This window comes from Rhamphochromis longiceps, linkage group LG6 (genome assembly GCF_057381845.1).
Source record: "Rhamphochromis longiceps isolate RC_006_pf linkage group LG6, R_longiceps_female_GT1.1, whole genome shotgun sequence".
In the NCBI taxonomy this organism is placed as follows: domain Eukaryota; kingdom Metazoa; phylum Chordata; class Actinopteri; order Cichliformes; family Cichlidae; genus Rhamphochromis; species Rhamphochromis longiceps.
Genome location: NC_140562.1, coordinates 37,462,896 through 37,479,468, shown reverse-complemented (window position 1 = coordinate 37,479,468; position 16,573 = coordinate 37,462,896). Strand labels below are relative to the sequence as shown.

The following is a 16,573-nucleotide window of genomic DNA, read 5'->3' as shown; positions in this document are numbered from 1 at the left end:
CATTTGCACTGTTACATTTTTATAAAGCTTTAATGTACATAAAAACCAGCTTCTTGTTTAAGTGAAAATAAATGGAAGGTTGTCTTTTTGCGCTAGTAATGTTGTGGAGTTGTATTTTGTCTCGCATCAATTATATCGTCGGTTATATCGTTATCGCAAATTTTCAAATATATATCGTGATAAATATTTTTGGCCATATCGCCCTGCTCTATCACAGCGTGCCAAGAGAGGAACTGTGGTACTGCATAAGGAAGTCAGGAGCGGCTGAGAAGTACGTGAGTGTGGAGCAGGACATGTATGAGGACAGCAAGAGAGTGGTGAGGTGTGCAGTAGGAGTGACAGATGGGTTCGAGTGAAAGGCGGAGTAGCATTACATCAAAGATCGGCTCTGGGCCCCTTCTTGTTTGCAATGGTGATGAAGAGATTTATAGATGACGTCAGGAAAAAAACTTTGTAGATTATGATGTTTGCAGACAACACTGCGATCTATAGTTGGAGTAGGGAGCAGGCGGAAGAGAGTCTGCAAAGGTGGAGAGAAGAGGAATGAAAGTCAGAATACACAAGTTTGAATGAGAGGGAGACCGATATAATAGTGAGGATGCGATTAGGAGAGGTAGTGACGGTGGATGAGTTTAAATAGGCATGGTGGAGCAGATGGAGACGAGTGTTGGGTTGATTTATCAGAGAAGGGTAGGGGAAGATGTAGTCAGACTTGCTTTGATACATTATTTAGAGACAGGGGCACTGACAAAAACACAGGAAGGGGATCTATAATAATGATAATAATATATGGGACATGCCTCTCTGCCAGACAAATATAGTGTATTACAGAGTTTAAGTGGTGCAGAGGGTGGTCAGGATTATCCATGATGGATAACAGTGACCTCCTCGCTACACCAGCTCCACAAGTTCCAATTTGCAGCCAGTAATAGAGCCGGCCTTACTAATCAGTTTGTTCTGTTGGTGTCACCACCTGATGATGATTTCCCAGCAAACCACAGCAAAGTCCACCGTGCTCACCACAATTAACTGATAAAAAAAAAAATCACCTTTGTTTTGATTGACAGATTGAAGGCTCTCAGCTTCCTTAGGAACTAAAGTCTGCTCATTCCCTTTTAGTATATAGCCTCCAGTTCAGCCCAGGTACTTATACATCTGTACTACGTCAGTATCCTGTCCCATGATAGACACAGGTCATGAAGCCATTCTCTTCCTTCTGAAGTCAATAACCATCTTTCTGGTCTTATTCACATTAAGAAGCAGACAGTTCCTTCCAGACAGTTACACAAAAATCATCAACTAGTTCTTTGCCCTCCTCCTTCTGCCACATAAACATCCAACAACTACAGAACTGTTACAGCATCTCTATATCTGCCATGAACTGCAGGTGTACAATGTGAACAGCAATGGAGACAGGACAGAGACCTTTCTGCACAGCTGCTTTAGTACACATCGACAAATCAGACAGAGCACCGCTCAGTCTCACATACTGTGACCTGTCTGCCAGGTGGCCAGTAATCCATGAGATGGTGGATGCATTTACTCACACGTAGCTTCTCTTCTCGTATCATCCAGTTCTGCATCTCTGCACTCCATTGTACATATATACACAAAGTACTTTCTAGTGAATGCTTTCTAGTTCTGTTCTTTCTACAGCATTTCCATCCTCAGCTTTTTTCAGTAAGGAGTCTTAATGCCATTGTTTACCATTTTTAAAAAATGTTTTTCCAGCACCTGAAAGCATATGATCTGCGCAAATTGCTGGTGAACACAATGTGGAATTAAGGGAGAGGATCTGTTCCACAATAGTTCAGAATGTGTTAATGTAACACACTCAAGTCTGTTAGGGTCTGTTGGGATATGACAGACAATAATTTCCTCACTGGACAGTCTGCGCTAGGATCTGTGCAGATGTCCGAATCCCTGTCTGGTTTTTTGTGTGTCTTATCTAAGCCATCAACTGTTATGCATGCACACCTTTAAGTAAGTATAATAGGATAAGTATTATAAGTATAATAGGAATAGCTACTCAGCCATGGTGTCTCCAGCTGTCCATGTCTATGTCCACAACTTGGTATAATCAAGGCTTTAAGCAGTACAGTATACCAGCTCATATGACCACAGATCAGCCACAGATAGACATTTTTCTTTACATCAACTCTTTATTCAAGTCTGTGATCATTTTGAGACCATAAATGATATCCCTGAAAAGATGATGTGAGTACTTTTGCACTTTATTCATTAACCTCAAAGACAGCTTATCATGTAAAACATGTAAGTATATACATGTAAGATTTCAGTGGGCCTGGTCAGTCTCTCTCACATTAGATAATCATGCTGGTTACCTCAACACATGAAGATTACCAATGCTTTTTCAGGTGTTGTCAGCACGTGGCCTTTAAAGGGTAGTTATTAAATAATTCTCCATAATGTAGTACTGTGCTTACTATATATAAACTCTACTTTCTCAAAAACTCAAACAATTTTCTGGTATTCCCAAATGATTAAGTTAATAAATGACTTGTCTGGTTCAATCAGCAACAATAAGTGAACTAACCGCATGAATTAACGGCAACTAGTGAACTAGAAAAATCCTTTGTCAGGTGTTGTCTTAATACAAAGAAAAGCAATGAAAATTTCATCGTGACGGATTACATAATGCGCTTTCAACAGGCTTCTCCAAAACTACGCCCAGAGCCAGAAAATCTGGCGGCAGTGAGTTATTCATCGCTTTTAGTAAACGGGCTAAAACACGCATTAACAACTTGTGTGGGCCTTTAAACTTAGTCACAGACAAGAAGTTACCAAACAACAGGTTACTACAACAGAGGTTTTCTGGCTTCTTTCTCAAAGACCTCCTAAAAGGGCTGCAGAAACAGAGGAATATGTTTACAAGTGAATCATTTTTGTTCTTATAAACCATGCAGACAGGTGCCTGAACAAATAAGCAGAAATCACAAGTGATATGATTATAAAAAGATAAGTGTTTAAATAATAAATAAATGCAGAGTGTTGGGTTTTTTTTAAATGATATTACATTCCACTCGAGAGAAAATCTGCAGCCGATGCCGTCTTCTGTAATACCAAGTATAGTGAAATGCAGACAACCTTTGATTCGAGGTAATTAGTTCTGATAAAGTGAGCGGCTGGCAGAAGAAGTCACGCTGAGTTCAAAGGGGTGTCCCTCATCAGGAAACATTAAGTGTTCTTACCAACATGATGTCATTTAATCCCAACACTTGATGCAGCGTTAAAAACCGAGGGTTACCAGGCAAACAATCCATCACGCTTTTTAGACATTTGCTATGACATGCTCCACACAAACCCCCAGAAAGAATAAAAACATTAAAAAAACGCAACACACACAAACTGCTGTCAGTATTTCAACAAGGCCCAAAAGAGAAAAAATGAGTTTCACTTTAAGACAAAGTCCTAAGCAAAGAGCCTGCAAGGCTGCTGAATCTGAATTAAGCATAGATTGGCCTATATTGCAGCAATTAGGGAACTAGTTCAAGTCGTGCCAGTTCTCATGTAGGTTCTTTTACACTGGGGACTTTTACTCTAAAATAGTGAAGAATACAGTGCAGTCTGGGCTAGGAAACAGTGGTTGAATTGAAAAGACCACGGTGGAATGAACTTTTCATTTAACAGCAGAAAAGGTTTGCAGATGAGTGCTGTGCTTTGAAAGAAGAATGTGGCATAATAGCTTGTAGGCATGACTAAACAGTATGCACGTGAAATAACATATTTATCACCAGCACGCAGGAGAATAACCGCATCAATCACACACGCGATTTGAAAATAGGAGATAAGATAAACTGACTCTAAGTGCCCGTGCATCTGATGCTGCACGAGTGGCCCGGCTTCCCCAGAATCAGAAAGCAGAGTGGTGTAGAGGAACATGTGTGCAACCTGATTTGAGCTCTCATGCCTACGGTAAATCCATTCCTCCTCTCAAAAAGCTTGGAACACTGTATGTGAAGGGGTGACTAACTTGCACTTTCAGGAATATCGCACATAACTGGAAGCCAGAAGGGCAGCTAAATTCCTGTTTTTGCCCCAGCTACTTGGTTTTGTCCCAAAAGGCACTCACTGACCCACTCATTAACGGGTAAAGCTGCAGCTTGACAAGAAACCCCCAGATGACAGTAATTGTTGCAGTCGCAGATGGAGAGCAATTAATGAAGGGTCAGAAGTTTCCAGAAGTGTGTCTGCCTGCATTAAACACCTCCTGTATGAATCTCACTGTAACCCTTGACCTAGGACCTCGATGGAGCTGGGTAAAACATAAGCAGGGGCACGTTGATTATGGTGGCTTCTCTATATTTCAAGTAAAATGAGCACTTCTGAGAATCTTTTTAAACCTTAACAAAGAGTAGAATCAGCATCACGGTGAATTATGTAATGCTGCACAGTCTGAAATCCTCTCTTACAAATCCACAACTGTGAAGAGGAACCAACTTATGAAAAAAGTTCTGATCCGATGCTCTAACACAGTCTCTACCGTGAGCAGCATGTTTTGGGACTGTTTCTTTTTTTTTTTGTAACCGACTCCAAACGACTATGCAGCTCCGCAAGCGGCATCAAATTAATTAACAATGACTTACAATACAAAGCACTTTGAACTGAGTGTGTGCTGTGAACAGAGCCAGATTGACGGGAAACTTTGACCCCGCAGGCCTCCCCACAGCAGTTGCTTATGACTTGCCTCCCTTGAATTCCCCTCTGGTGCACTGCCAGCAGCACAGACGCTATACCCTCCAGAGCTGAGTGTTTATGATTAAGTATGCAGGTGTAATGATGCGAAAACTTAATGTATGCGTCTTTTAGTGGGAGTATGTGAACAGAATTCACAAATTGCAACTAACTACTGCAAACAGATACACCCGGTTACCCATTTACAAACATATCTGAGATGAATGGAGCTGAATTATTTAAAGCATCATTATGCAACAAGACACTCTCTCTGCTAACGGGCAAAATACTTCTACAGAGAAAAACTTCACATTATTTTATTAATTGTCTCTTTTTAAGTATTTCAAACCAAAGTATGTCACGGCTGCTTAGGCAGCAGCTTTTATTTAAACATAAACTCAGTGTTAGGTATGTAGCAAGTGTTTGGATGCTGAGGACGGAACATGAACCGATGCCCCGGGATATTTAATGAGGTGCATGCAGATGTTTTAAACTCCGACCACATCTGCAGCTTGTGCACAAACTGAGGAATGACTCTAAAGCAAACTAAGCACGAGTGGAACAGTGGTGCAGTGGTTATGAATATCGCCTCATAGCAAAAGGGCCCTGGATTTGAGACTGTCAGCTGCCTGGCATCTTTATTTGTTTGGTATGTGGATGTTGTCCCTGCGCCTGTGTGGGATCGCTCCATTCTCATTAGGCTAATTAGTGATTCTAAATTGCCTGGAAGCATAAGCGGCTGTCCTTTTCTCTCTGTGATAGATGGGTGACCAGTCAAGGTTGTACCCCACCTCTTATCCTATGACAGTTGGGATAAGCTCCAGGCTAGCATGGCCCTGAACTGGATAAGGAGTTAAGAAAGTGGATAGATAGAAAAATATGCATCTAATTAAAAAGAGTAGAAAACGGTTTGTCTTAGTTTATTGTTTTTTTGTCGAAACAAATTGTGCAGGAGTGTAATTATTAATTACTAAATCTCCATCAGAGCAAGGCACATTTTCCTTCCTTAAGAAGAAAATGTAAAAGTAAATATGTAAGAAAAATTGTGTATGTTTCTGTTCTGTGTCCTGTGTACTGTTTGTTTGTATATGTGTCTTTTTGGCTGCTGTTACAACCAAATTTCCCCTTGTGGGACAATTAAAGGATTATTCTATTTTATTCTAAAATGTTGCTACCTTACAAAAATAAAAACTTCACACAAGTTTCTGTGTCACTGAAATATGGTGACTAATGAATCAACAACCCAATTATTTTCTTTTCACTAGCAGGGACCACATCCTCGGTAACGATGGGCGATGAGGGATGAGGAAGTGTGACTGGTGCTGCGGTTTGGGGAAGGCCTCGAAGGGGACTGGCGACGGCTCTCGGGCCGGGCAGATCCCCATGTACTAACGAGAAATGAATGAAGGAAAGGAAGAGAGGAGAAGAGAGGGAAAAATGAGGGGGAAGGGTGGGGCGTGAAAATGAGAACAGCAGGTATTGGAGGAGGGGGGCTTTTATAGGCTGAGGCCGGAGGGGGCGTGAAGGTAGGAGTGTTCCCACTCCTGAAATTCAGATGATATCTCCACCAAAACAGTTCCCAGTTAATGTTCTGCAATATTACTTATCAATGAAGTGACTTGTGGATTCAGCGCCATTGTGTAGCACACACACACACACACACACACACACACACACACACACACACACACACACACACACACACACACACACACACACATTCAAATATTCACTAAATGGTTGTAACACACAAAATCTTAGTCATCAGATGTCTACTACAATCACAACAGAGATATGTAATAATAAAAAGAAATTGCAAACATTTGCTGATCTTAGTATTCTGATAAAATAACAGGATGGTGAACTTTCTCTGTTGACTCAGAAAACTGGTGCATGTCTGTGACTAGTCAGCTGTAATGAAAATAAATAAACAAACACCCCCATCCCCAAATAGTATATTATGTAATGCTAATTTGGCAGAGGAACTACACCTAATTTCTGGTAATGGAGCTCACTGATTTGTTCTGTTTTTCCTCCCAATTAATCCTCTTAAAGTGAAGCGAATATTCTAATAAGCGCACAACAGTCATGTTTTTTCCCCCTAGTTTTAAGAGTTCATAAATCAGCTGCTGACAGGTGTGTCTGTATATGCATCAGTCCAGTCCAGCACCAAATCTACAAACCCTTTCCAGGAATAACTTAGTCAGAAGCAACAACAGTGAGGGGGTTGGCTATGCAAAACATCAGATAAACCGTGGGTGAGGTAAACATCTTTCTCAAACACCATGCGCATACAAATACACACAGCACACGGGGGGCTTGAGGGTGTTAGAGGTTGTTATTCATTATCCACACGACTGCATTCCAGGATTGGACAAAAAAAGAGTTATCGCCACCATCACTCTGAAGCAAGCGCATGAGAGGCAGACAGGGATTTAAGCAGGTTCTCAAACAAGATGCCCCCACCTGATAACCTCAGTGCTGCTGTTGCACTATTCCCACATGTCCTAATGCATTTACAAATGAGAGAGAGCAAGAGATGAAAGGAATGGGAAAGTGTGAAAAGGGTTGAATAGGAGGAGGGCAAGGCATGAGGAGGAAAAGCAGGAGGAGAGAGAGAGAGTGTGAACATTAACACTTAATGGAAGTGATGGAGAATGATAAGGCCACCTGCTTCTCCACTTTACAGGAAGTGACCTGTGAAGATGTGGCATCTACACCTGTGGCAGATTCAGTGTTGTCTGAGGGGGAAAGAACCTTTGCTGCTACCTCCCTCATCTCTTTTTCCTTCAGTACAAGAAATTATTGAGGAATTCCTCTTCCTTCTTTTTATTGCTCAATATCTGATTTTAGACATTTGACCTATAGATACACCACATGCACTCAGTGACTCCTTGCATCATAAACGATTACATAACTCATGTATCTACCTTGCCTTATCCAACAAAGAGAGTGGTCATGTGAAAGACCTGCCTAGAACAGACATCAACCTTTAACACATTCCAGGTGTCAAAGGTTGTTGCAAAACTCTCTTACCTTTTTTAAACTCCTCCAGCATTGCGTCAAGCTTGGTGTCATTGAACACAAAATGCAACGGGTGGCTGTAAAACTTTGTGATGGTTTTGAGCGGAGTGCAATCATCCGGGTCCACGAAGGCCAGGTCCTTGACCAAGAGCAGATCCACTATATTGGACCTCTCGCCCTCGAAAACGGGGATGCGCGTGTAGCCGCTCTTCATTATCTCGGACATGGTATTGAAGTCCAGCGTTGCATCCCCAGGAATCATGAAGCAATCCCTCAGCGGCGTCATCACGTCCTCTACAGTCTTAGTCCTGAGCTCCAGCGCGCCCTGGATGATGTTCAGCTCCTCTTTCACCAGATCGTTGTAGGGGTCCGTGACGCGCAGCATCTCCAGAAGCTTCTCTCTGTTGTACACGGTTCCTATCTCCTGTCCGAGCAGGTAGTCCAGCAGCTTACTGACTGGGTAGGACGCAGGGAAGGTAAGCAGCATGAAGAACTTGGTGAGGAATATGGTGTTGGCTCCCACAGCGAGGCCGTGCCTGGAGCAGATGGCCTGTGGCACAATTTCCCCAAAAATGACTATACCGATGGTGGACATGACAACAGCAATCAAGCCCGAACCGGCGATATCATCCAGCAAGATGGTTAGCGTGGTGTTCACTAACACGTTCCCGAGCAGAAGAGAGCATAGCAAATAATTCCCTTGGCTCCTGACCGGCTCTATTTTTTTGGCGTAATTCTTCTCCCTTTCCGTGCCGCAGTTCTGCACTATCTGGAGTTCCATGGGGTCCAGAGCCATGAGCCCCAGGTTCAGCCCGCTGAACATACCGGACAGGCAAAGCAACATGGAGATGAAGATGACCTGGAGCCAGAAAGGCAGCAGAAACTTTTTCTCCTCCACCACTATCACTTTGGTGTCATCCCCATCGTGGTAGATCCAGGTGTTCTCCGTCCGCGGGTCGTGCATCCCGGCCACGGCTGGTGTCGAGGTGGCGATGCAAAGGTAATACGTTTTACTCCTCTCCGTCTTTCGCAAAGGTTTGACCTCAATTTCAACTATACCGGATGTCTTTCGATTCAGGATGATGTAGGGCAATATCATTATATCCGAAGTCCTAAAACCACAGGGGTGCAAGCCGGACGAGTCCTCCTGGCTCTGGTTATCCCCCGAGGAGCTGTCAATGCTCCCAATCACCCGGCTCCGCTCATGTTCCGTGAAAGCAATTTTGGACCAGGTCTCGTTGTTGATGTTCTGCCCGTACACTCTTAATTTTACCCGAGAGCGCTCACTCACCCGCAGGTAGCCCTTATCCATGAAGGAAATGTCGTCCGTGTCCTCCAGTCGGAGCCCTATGATGACGGTCTCCTCGGACCCTTCCTTGCCACTTGTCGGGGTGACACAGCAGCCAGTGACAGTTAAGAAAATCATCGCCAAAGCTCGGACCCGGTTAAGTGACGCCATTTTTGCAGCGGTGGGTGCTTGGGATAACGGTTCTGCCATATTGATAACAACTGGCAACCAACCTCCTGAATGAAAAGGGCTTTTAAAAATCAGAGCCAGTCGGAGTCCGCCTTCATCTCCGCCCAGGGTTGCCGTGACTTGTGCATCGGGACCTGCTCGTTCCCACTACGTGTCCGACACTGATGACTCGCGAGCGCAGGCTTACGGGCCAACTCGTGCCTCCCCTGGTGTCCCCGATACAGGCGACGGCGACGACCAATCGGGAGGTTCCGCTGGCCGGGAGGCGGGGCGTCCGCAGCCTCCTTGACGAATCAAATTCCAAAACAAGTGCACCTCATGTTAGGAGACAGATAGGACTTTACTCGTGACTTCTTAAAACATATCATGCTAGAAAAGACAACCACAATACCCGGTCTAAATGTTTAAAAAAGGCACGTGCAAAGATTAAAGGTTAACTAAAATAAATACTACAACATGTTTTATCTATATAGACTATCAAAGGTTGGGACATGTTAATTTGTTTTCCTCCTATCGCATTGCATCATACTGCATGCTGAAACTCCGAAGCACTATCTATATCATGTCTCATTTTAATGACAGGTATTACAGTGGACAGTAATATGTTCTTAGACTGACTAACTTGAAGAGGTTAAAGTTGTCAAAACCATTAAACACATATACATATACGTCATTGAGATGTGTAATACAAAAAACAATTTCTTTAATACAATTATCTCTTATTAGACTATTTATCTTTTCCCCCTTTAAACTTAAAATGAAACTAAAGCGAGAGATCCTGACCACCATGTCTTGAACTGGTCCCCTTAACCAAAGCTTTTCCCAAATACAAATGTGCATTTGTACCTTTAGAAATAATGCACTACATCATAGGAGCAAAGATGAAAATAGAAGAGTCATTTCATTAATTAATATTTATTGTGTTTTATCAGAAATAACACATAACCATCACAATAATGAGAAATAATTTGTACACTTTTGTTGAAGCATATCTTAAAGCCAGTCTGCAAAACAATTAAGCACCGATTTACTAAAACACAGGTTTTAAGGGAAGTAAAAAGTATTGTGTGAATAAACAATGTCAGTTTTATGGGTAAAAAAATAATTAGACTAAGCAGGCATATGACAAAATGAGGCACAAATGAAGAAGTTGCTCTTCTTAATACTGCTCATGGTTGTTAAAAGGTTTTAAATTTGTTGCATTTTTATTTTACCTTACTAAAGTTTTCCTTTTATCTATACAATATAATTATGTTAATGAATTGTTACCATATTTAATCCTTTCATAAAATATTAACTGGGAGCACTTGCAGAACCCTTAAATCCCTCAAAGTGATATTGTTATCTTGTTTGCGCAAGATAATTTATAGCCTAGGTACTCAACATGTGGCCTGTGGACCAGTGTCAGACTTCAAAAATGTTATGTGGCTTCTAATCACCCTTGATTCAACAACAGTTCAGTCAAAACCAATGGATAGTACCGCTGAAAACTAGAAGCAGGGAGCAGATCTCTTCAATTTTAACTATTTTCTTTGACATTATAGCAAAATAAACCACCCTAACCTTAATTTAAAAAATAGTTGGTACAATTTAACAACCACCTCACTCTGATAAGACAAACTAAAATTATTTGATGTGAGATTTCTTTTCCTTATGGTCCTAAATCATATGCTGGCTCCTTAAATTGGCTCATATGCACTTGAAGCAACTTCAAATACAAACACTTTGATTACACAATAAAACATTTTAAAGTCATCAGCAGAACTCATTTCTCTGCAGGCCATACACTTGTAGTCCTTCACATAGTCATTCAGTATGTGAAGCAAATGGTGGCTTTGTGTAATTGCAATGCAGGGTGTTCCAAAGTGAAACTAAAACTTGACCAGCTGAGATGTCTCCATTATACACTGGGTGGGTGAAGTTGTTTGAGCAACCAGTATCTATTAAATTATGATCTACCCACAAGGTGTTTATTGTTTATCGATGTAATGAAGTTGTGAGGTCATATATGAGGAACATGATTATGTTTAATTAAAATGAATTAATTAATACTCATGGAAGTTCACCAAACATGTAGACATTATTGGTAGGCAGGAAGCTGAGCCTGTTTCTTTGTGCTCTTCCCACCATCATTTGCAGCAGCCAGCAGACTGTGTGCTGCAGCATCCCCCAGTGGCTGATGCAGGGCCTTGCACACCCAACTTCAGGGCCAGCTCAAAAGGGTCCTCAATGCCAGCCTGTATGAATAATTCAGCCAAGCAGAAGCATTAAAAGAACAAGCACCCAGTTACAAGAATGTATCATGTAACATTTGTGTTTCATCCCAAATCACTGTAAGCAAGGTCACAAAATTGAAGAAGTGAATCCAGGTACTATTACGGTACATTATAACAGAACACCGGCTCCTCTACACAGAGTCTTGTTATGGCCCTGTGCTTCCTTTATCAGTTACTGTTTGTTCATTAAGTCACAATTTCAAAGCAGCTGTTCTTTCCATGAATAAGACCAAAGGCTTTTTTATTACTATTATCAGCACACTGCTGTAGTGATTACAGAAAACTCTTCCAGACGAGACTTCACACTGTCCAAACTGTTAATAATGAGGTGGATTTTGATAAGCCTTTACCATTTTAATTTACTTCTATTTCTCATATCAGAAGAGAAAAAAAAATCTTTAATGAGCGGTTAACAAGTTAGAGAACTCATTTTTAAAAAAATGTAAAGCGGTGCTATTAGAGGTGTATGTGCATAAAATGATTGCAAGCCCTGATGAAATGGTATTCTATTAGCTGAGTGTAGAACATTCCTTCTTGTTCAAGGTTCCCCAGCATGACTCCACAGTCTGGTTATGAGTCCAAGACAGCTGCTTGACCTTGTGCTTGTGCATGTGTGTATGTATGTTTGAGCGGTACGTGAATGTCCAAGAATGTACAGCATGCAGAAGCACATGCATGTGTGTTTGTGAGCGCAGTTTGACAGAGGCGCTCTGCCCTCTGGGCGTGTCACACAAATTGATACCAGAAACATACTGACCCCTAATGTGTAAAAGAGACATCCAAGAATTTAAACACAACACTGACCTTAGGTTTGACTCCACAGGGCCCAGTGGGGCCCCCCAGTGGCTGGAAAGTAAAGTCCTCTGCAAATCTGGAATGTGTCAGTATGTTGGCCACCTCTCCATCCACCTCCACAACTTCATTGGCCTACAAAATACATCCAAATCTGAAATCATTTGCACAGTTTAAGCGAGTAGAAGGCTGATGTATATTCTAATTCAGAATATACAGACCATGAAGGTGTACTGACAGTCAAACTGGAAACTATCCTCTGCCCCTGTAATGCCACCATTATATATGACTTTGCAGTTCTTGGTGTTCCCCTTGGGGACCTTAAACAAGCGGTATGTGGCAGAAACAAACTTGAAGTCACCTGTATTAAACACACAAGATTGAAATTAAAAAAATTAATAAATTTCAGGTCATGCAAGAAGGTTAGCAGCTCTCAAAATGTAAAATAACTTGGAATCTTGTAATGTTACATTAGTTGTAACTGTAGCTACATAAATATAGGTTAGGAGAAAACCAGCAGTGACATAATAGTGCAAGCTAACTTAGTAATGTTTATTTGTAGGGTTAATCTATAAAATGTTCTTCTTTAAGAACTTGTGCAAAAGGATTCTCTGATAGCATCATTCATGTCGATTGTGCCTGTATGTACAACTGACATGAATGTCACTGGATATTTACTCTTTTCCAGAGCTCTGTAAACTCCAAAGATGGCTGTGTGGGAAAATCCCAGTAGATCATCAATTTCTGAAATAATCATACCAGCTTATCTGGCACTAACAACCACGCCACATTCAAAGTTACCTAAATCACCCCCCCCCCCCCCCCCCCATTCTGATGCTCGGTCTGAACTTCAGCAGGTCATCATGACCATGTCGACATGCCTATGCGCACCGAGCTGCAGTCATGTGATTTACTGACTAGATATTTGCATTAAAAAGCAGCTGAACAGATGTACCTAACAAAGTGGCTGTTGAGTGTAATTCTGTATCAAGCAAATAATGCAAAAGTCAAGCAAGTAAAAAAGCTGTCAAACCAAGAATGTCCTGCAGTTCCTTGTTGTCAACAGTGATGACACTGGCCGTAACCAGCCGTGGGGGGCTGAAGCCCACTTTTTCAGCCAATTGTAGGAGATCCTTCCAGCAGAGTGCTCCAGCAAGGCACTCACCTGCAAAGATAAAACAGACTATGATATTCTGGTGGGTGCTTGTCAATTTATGGCAGTAGAATATTAATTAGACGCACCCCATAACACTTTGTGATTTTTAATTTCCTCTGTTAGTCTTCCATTGCTGTAAATGTCACTGAAGTACAGCTCACCACCATCCTAATGAGGAAAAATGAGAAAGTGTATGTAAATGTGTAAATATTTGCTTAGCTTTGCTCTCATAGTTTTATGATTGAAGATTTAATAACAATATTTAAAAAATGAGAAGCAGCGTACCTTAAGTACTTTGTAAGCTTCAGTCAGTACCAGCCTCTTGTCTGGAGAAAGATTCACCACACAGTTGGAGCTAAGCAAAAGCAGAAGATGTTCAAAACTGTTATTCTATGATTATATATTGTTAAACTGCACACAAAAAAGGATTAGTAAGACACCTTACATAATTACATCAAACGAGTCATTTTCCAGACCTGCCTCGGTCAAGGCTTCGATGTAGCCTTGGACAAAATTTATAGTTGGCTTCTTGTAGCCAAACTCTTTCATATGATGGTCCACATAGGTCCTGGCCAACTCGAGCTGGAATTTAAAAAGGAAAAAAAAAAAAGGTATTTATCAGAATTTATCAGTATCACTCAATAAGTCCAAAACTTTTTGGTTGTATTTAAGGCATGCATGCATACAGAACAGAGTTTTGTCTTTACAAATTAAGAAGTTGAAAAATCTTCACTTAGAAGATTTTAACAGCCTTAAATAGAGTTTTGGAGATATTCTGAGTTCAATTCAGTATCATTTAACCATCAGCTAGGATGCACCGATTAATCATAAGGCCAATGCAGCGATACGGATGTTCAATACCTGGCCATCAGTCATGTCAATACCAGTGACATGTCCCTTCTCACCCACAAGCTGACTCAACATATAGCAGTCCCTCCCACTTCCACTGCCCAAATCTAGTATCCTGCAGCCCTCTAAGCATTCTGGCACAACCAAACCACAGCCATAGTACCTGTGGGAGACAAAAACATATCAGGTTCACTGATTTTGAAGTGTGACTAGAAGAACAGAGAGGTCAGCAACCCACTAACCTAGCAGTGATTTCAGGGTGTACTTTCTTCAGTGCCTGGCGAATGAAGTCAGGGGTGGGCTGGACTGGAGCCACACAGGCATTGGTCTTTAGGTCTGAGGTTTTCTTCAGCCTCTTGCCATAATAATTCTTTTTTGACAAAAGAAATCTTGGTAACAGTAGCTCCTCATTATGAAGCAGACTATTTATTTATAAATAAACAGTTTGTTTGCGCCCGTTGTCTCAGCAACATAAATAAAATCCTTTGGGACCCATCTCACCATGATGATGCACTGTTTGAACATCTACCTTCAGGCAGACGTTTCAGAGCCATAAAGACATAATAGACTAAGGAGCTTAGTCTGTTAAGCTTTTATCCCTCAGCCATCAACATGCTGAAGACTGCTAAATTACGGACAACCAGATTCAATACAACTTACATATACAATGTTTACATTGTTACAGCATGATCTCATGTTTACATGTTTACAATTGTAGTTACCCTTGGTATTTAAGCTAACACCAGCAAACGGGAAGAAGCACAATATGGAAACGATTGTGTGTGTGTGTGTGTGTGTGTGTGTGTGTGTGTGTGTGTGTGTGTGTGTATATTTAAAAAAAATTTTTTTTATATATATATATATATATATATATATATATATATATATATATATATATATATATATATATATATATATATATATACACACACACACACACACATAGATATATAGATAGATAGGTATATATACACTAATTTCTATTCTTCTTTTGCACTGAGGTAATTGCACCTCAATTTCCCTGTTTAATGTTTCATTGCTATAATGTCAATACAAATTGTGATTCTGATACTGTCTGACTCTGAGGCTGCATTGGAAACTGACCATACAAGCAATGGAACAAAACTGCTGGACAGACACCTTAATGAGCACAACTACGGCTAACATGTGTTTATTTTTAAATGACAGATGATCTGTACAAACAGATCATTTACTCATCAGGGGCCAGATCTGTTTTAACAGTTACATAAATACTGAAAATAGGCTAACAACACTCTGTCATGAGCAGTCCCACTACCGACTGGTGTTATTTTACCTTCACATCCACGTGAATCGTGCTATCAGAGAATCCCTTTGGACACGTACTTTAAAAAAAGAAAAGAAAAAAGAAAACATGAGTTACAGATTAGCCCTCCAAATACACGTCAGTAAGTTAGCCTACGCCAAGTCACTGCTAGTTCTCTGCTGACTTAAACTGATGTAGCTTTAGTTACAAGTAAGGTCACATTACAAGATCACAAGTTATTTTAGTCTTTAACTTGACACTTTATGACTATTGTTTCTTTAAAATAACCGTGTACGTATCATAACAACATTAAAGGTGAAGGTTCAACCTGACACACGTCACTCGCTGAATTTAGAACAGCTGCAGCTTGAAATTGGACAATGCACAAGGATTAGGCTGTTTTTACCTCTTTCCATGGTCCATGGTTACATTACGTTCGCTTCCCAAGTAAAGGAAAATCTCAGTGTGCTGTCAAGTTTCCTTACTTTGAACGAACATTGTGCGTTTCACTTCCTGTTTTACCAGCGCGCCCTCTACTTGCCTCACTGCCTAACATAACAGCAACAATGTGACAGCATTTCACATTGTTGCTGTATTAATTCAATGCATTTGATTTGATTTAATAGAAACAAGGCTATCGATTTCATGGGGATTTCCAAGAGGAAGCATGGGACACTCCCACCAATCATTCAGCTCAATAATAATAGATAAATAATTAAAACTAGGAGTTACAGAATATAATAATATTATACTATATTATAATGTTGCCTTCTTGTTAAATGGTAAGGTGCCTTCCATATGTGGTCAGTGACGGTTTATCAGTTTACAATAAAAACAGCTGTCCACCTGCAAGTAAACCGTTTTTATTATATGTGGCAAAAGTGCCACAGTTTCAAACTGGAACATACACAGCATTATAGGTGCATAGCAGCATATGGGAGGCTACTAAAAGTCAAAATTCAAATTTTGACAAAGTTAGACAACCTTCTGGGAAAGTACTAAGGAGTGCTTGTGATATT

General features: G+C 40.9%; 2 protein-coding genes across 5 annotated transcripts in view; both read right to left on the bottom strand.

The window, feature by feature from the left end:
* cnnm2b (cyclin and CBS domain divalent metal cation transport mediator 2b) overlaps positions 1–9,450 on the bottom strand; it is a 51,410-nt gene extending 41,960 nt beyond the window's left edge. The window contains exon 1 of one of the 3 annotated variants that reach the window (XM_085410556.1): positions 7,732–9,450. In XM_085410556.1, the coding sequence (XP_085266682.1) occupies positions 7,732–9,217 (1,486 nt within the window). In that variant the 5' untranslated portion in view covers positions 9,218–9,450. The remainder of the gene's footprint in view (positions 1–7,731) is intronic. The other 2 variants (XM_085410554.1, XM_085410555.1) reach the window with 2 other exon arrangements.
* Positions 9,451–10,092: 642 nt separating this feature from the next.
* as3mt (arsenite methyltransferase) lies at positions 10,093–16,097 on the bottom strand. 2 transcript variants are annotated; one of them, XM_085410570.1, is made up of 11 exons: positions 15,961–16,097; positions 15,585–15,633; positions 14,512–14,639; positions 14,282–14,432; positions 13,866–14,002; positions 13,706–13,775; positions 13,507–13,588; positions 13,298–13,429; positions 12,486–12,625; positions 12,277–12,399; positions 10,093–11,433 (listed from the first exon to the last, which is right to left on the bottom strand). In XM_085410570.1, exons 1-11 carry the CDS (start codon positions 15,975–15,977, stop codon positions 11,326–11,328), a joined length of 1,137 nt encoding a protein of 378 aa, XP_085266696.1. In that variant the 5' UTR covers positions 15,978–16,097; the 3' UTR covers positions 10,093–11,325. The 2 variants fall into 2 exon arrangements, with proteins under 2 accessions (XP_085266696.1, XP_085266697.1); XM_085410571.1 differs by having other exon boundaries at positions 13,897–14,002; positions 14,326–14,432.
* Between the last annotated feature and the right edge of the window lie 476 nt (positions 16,098–16,573).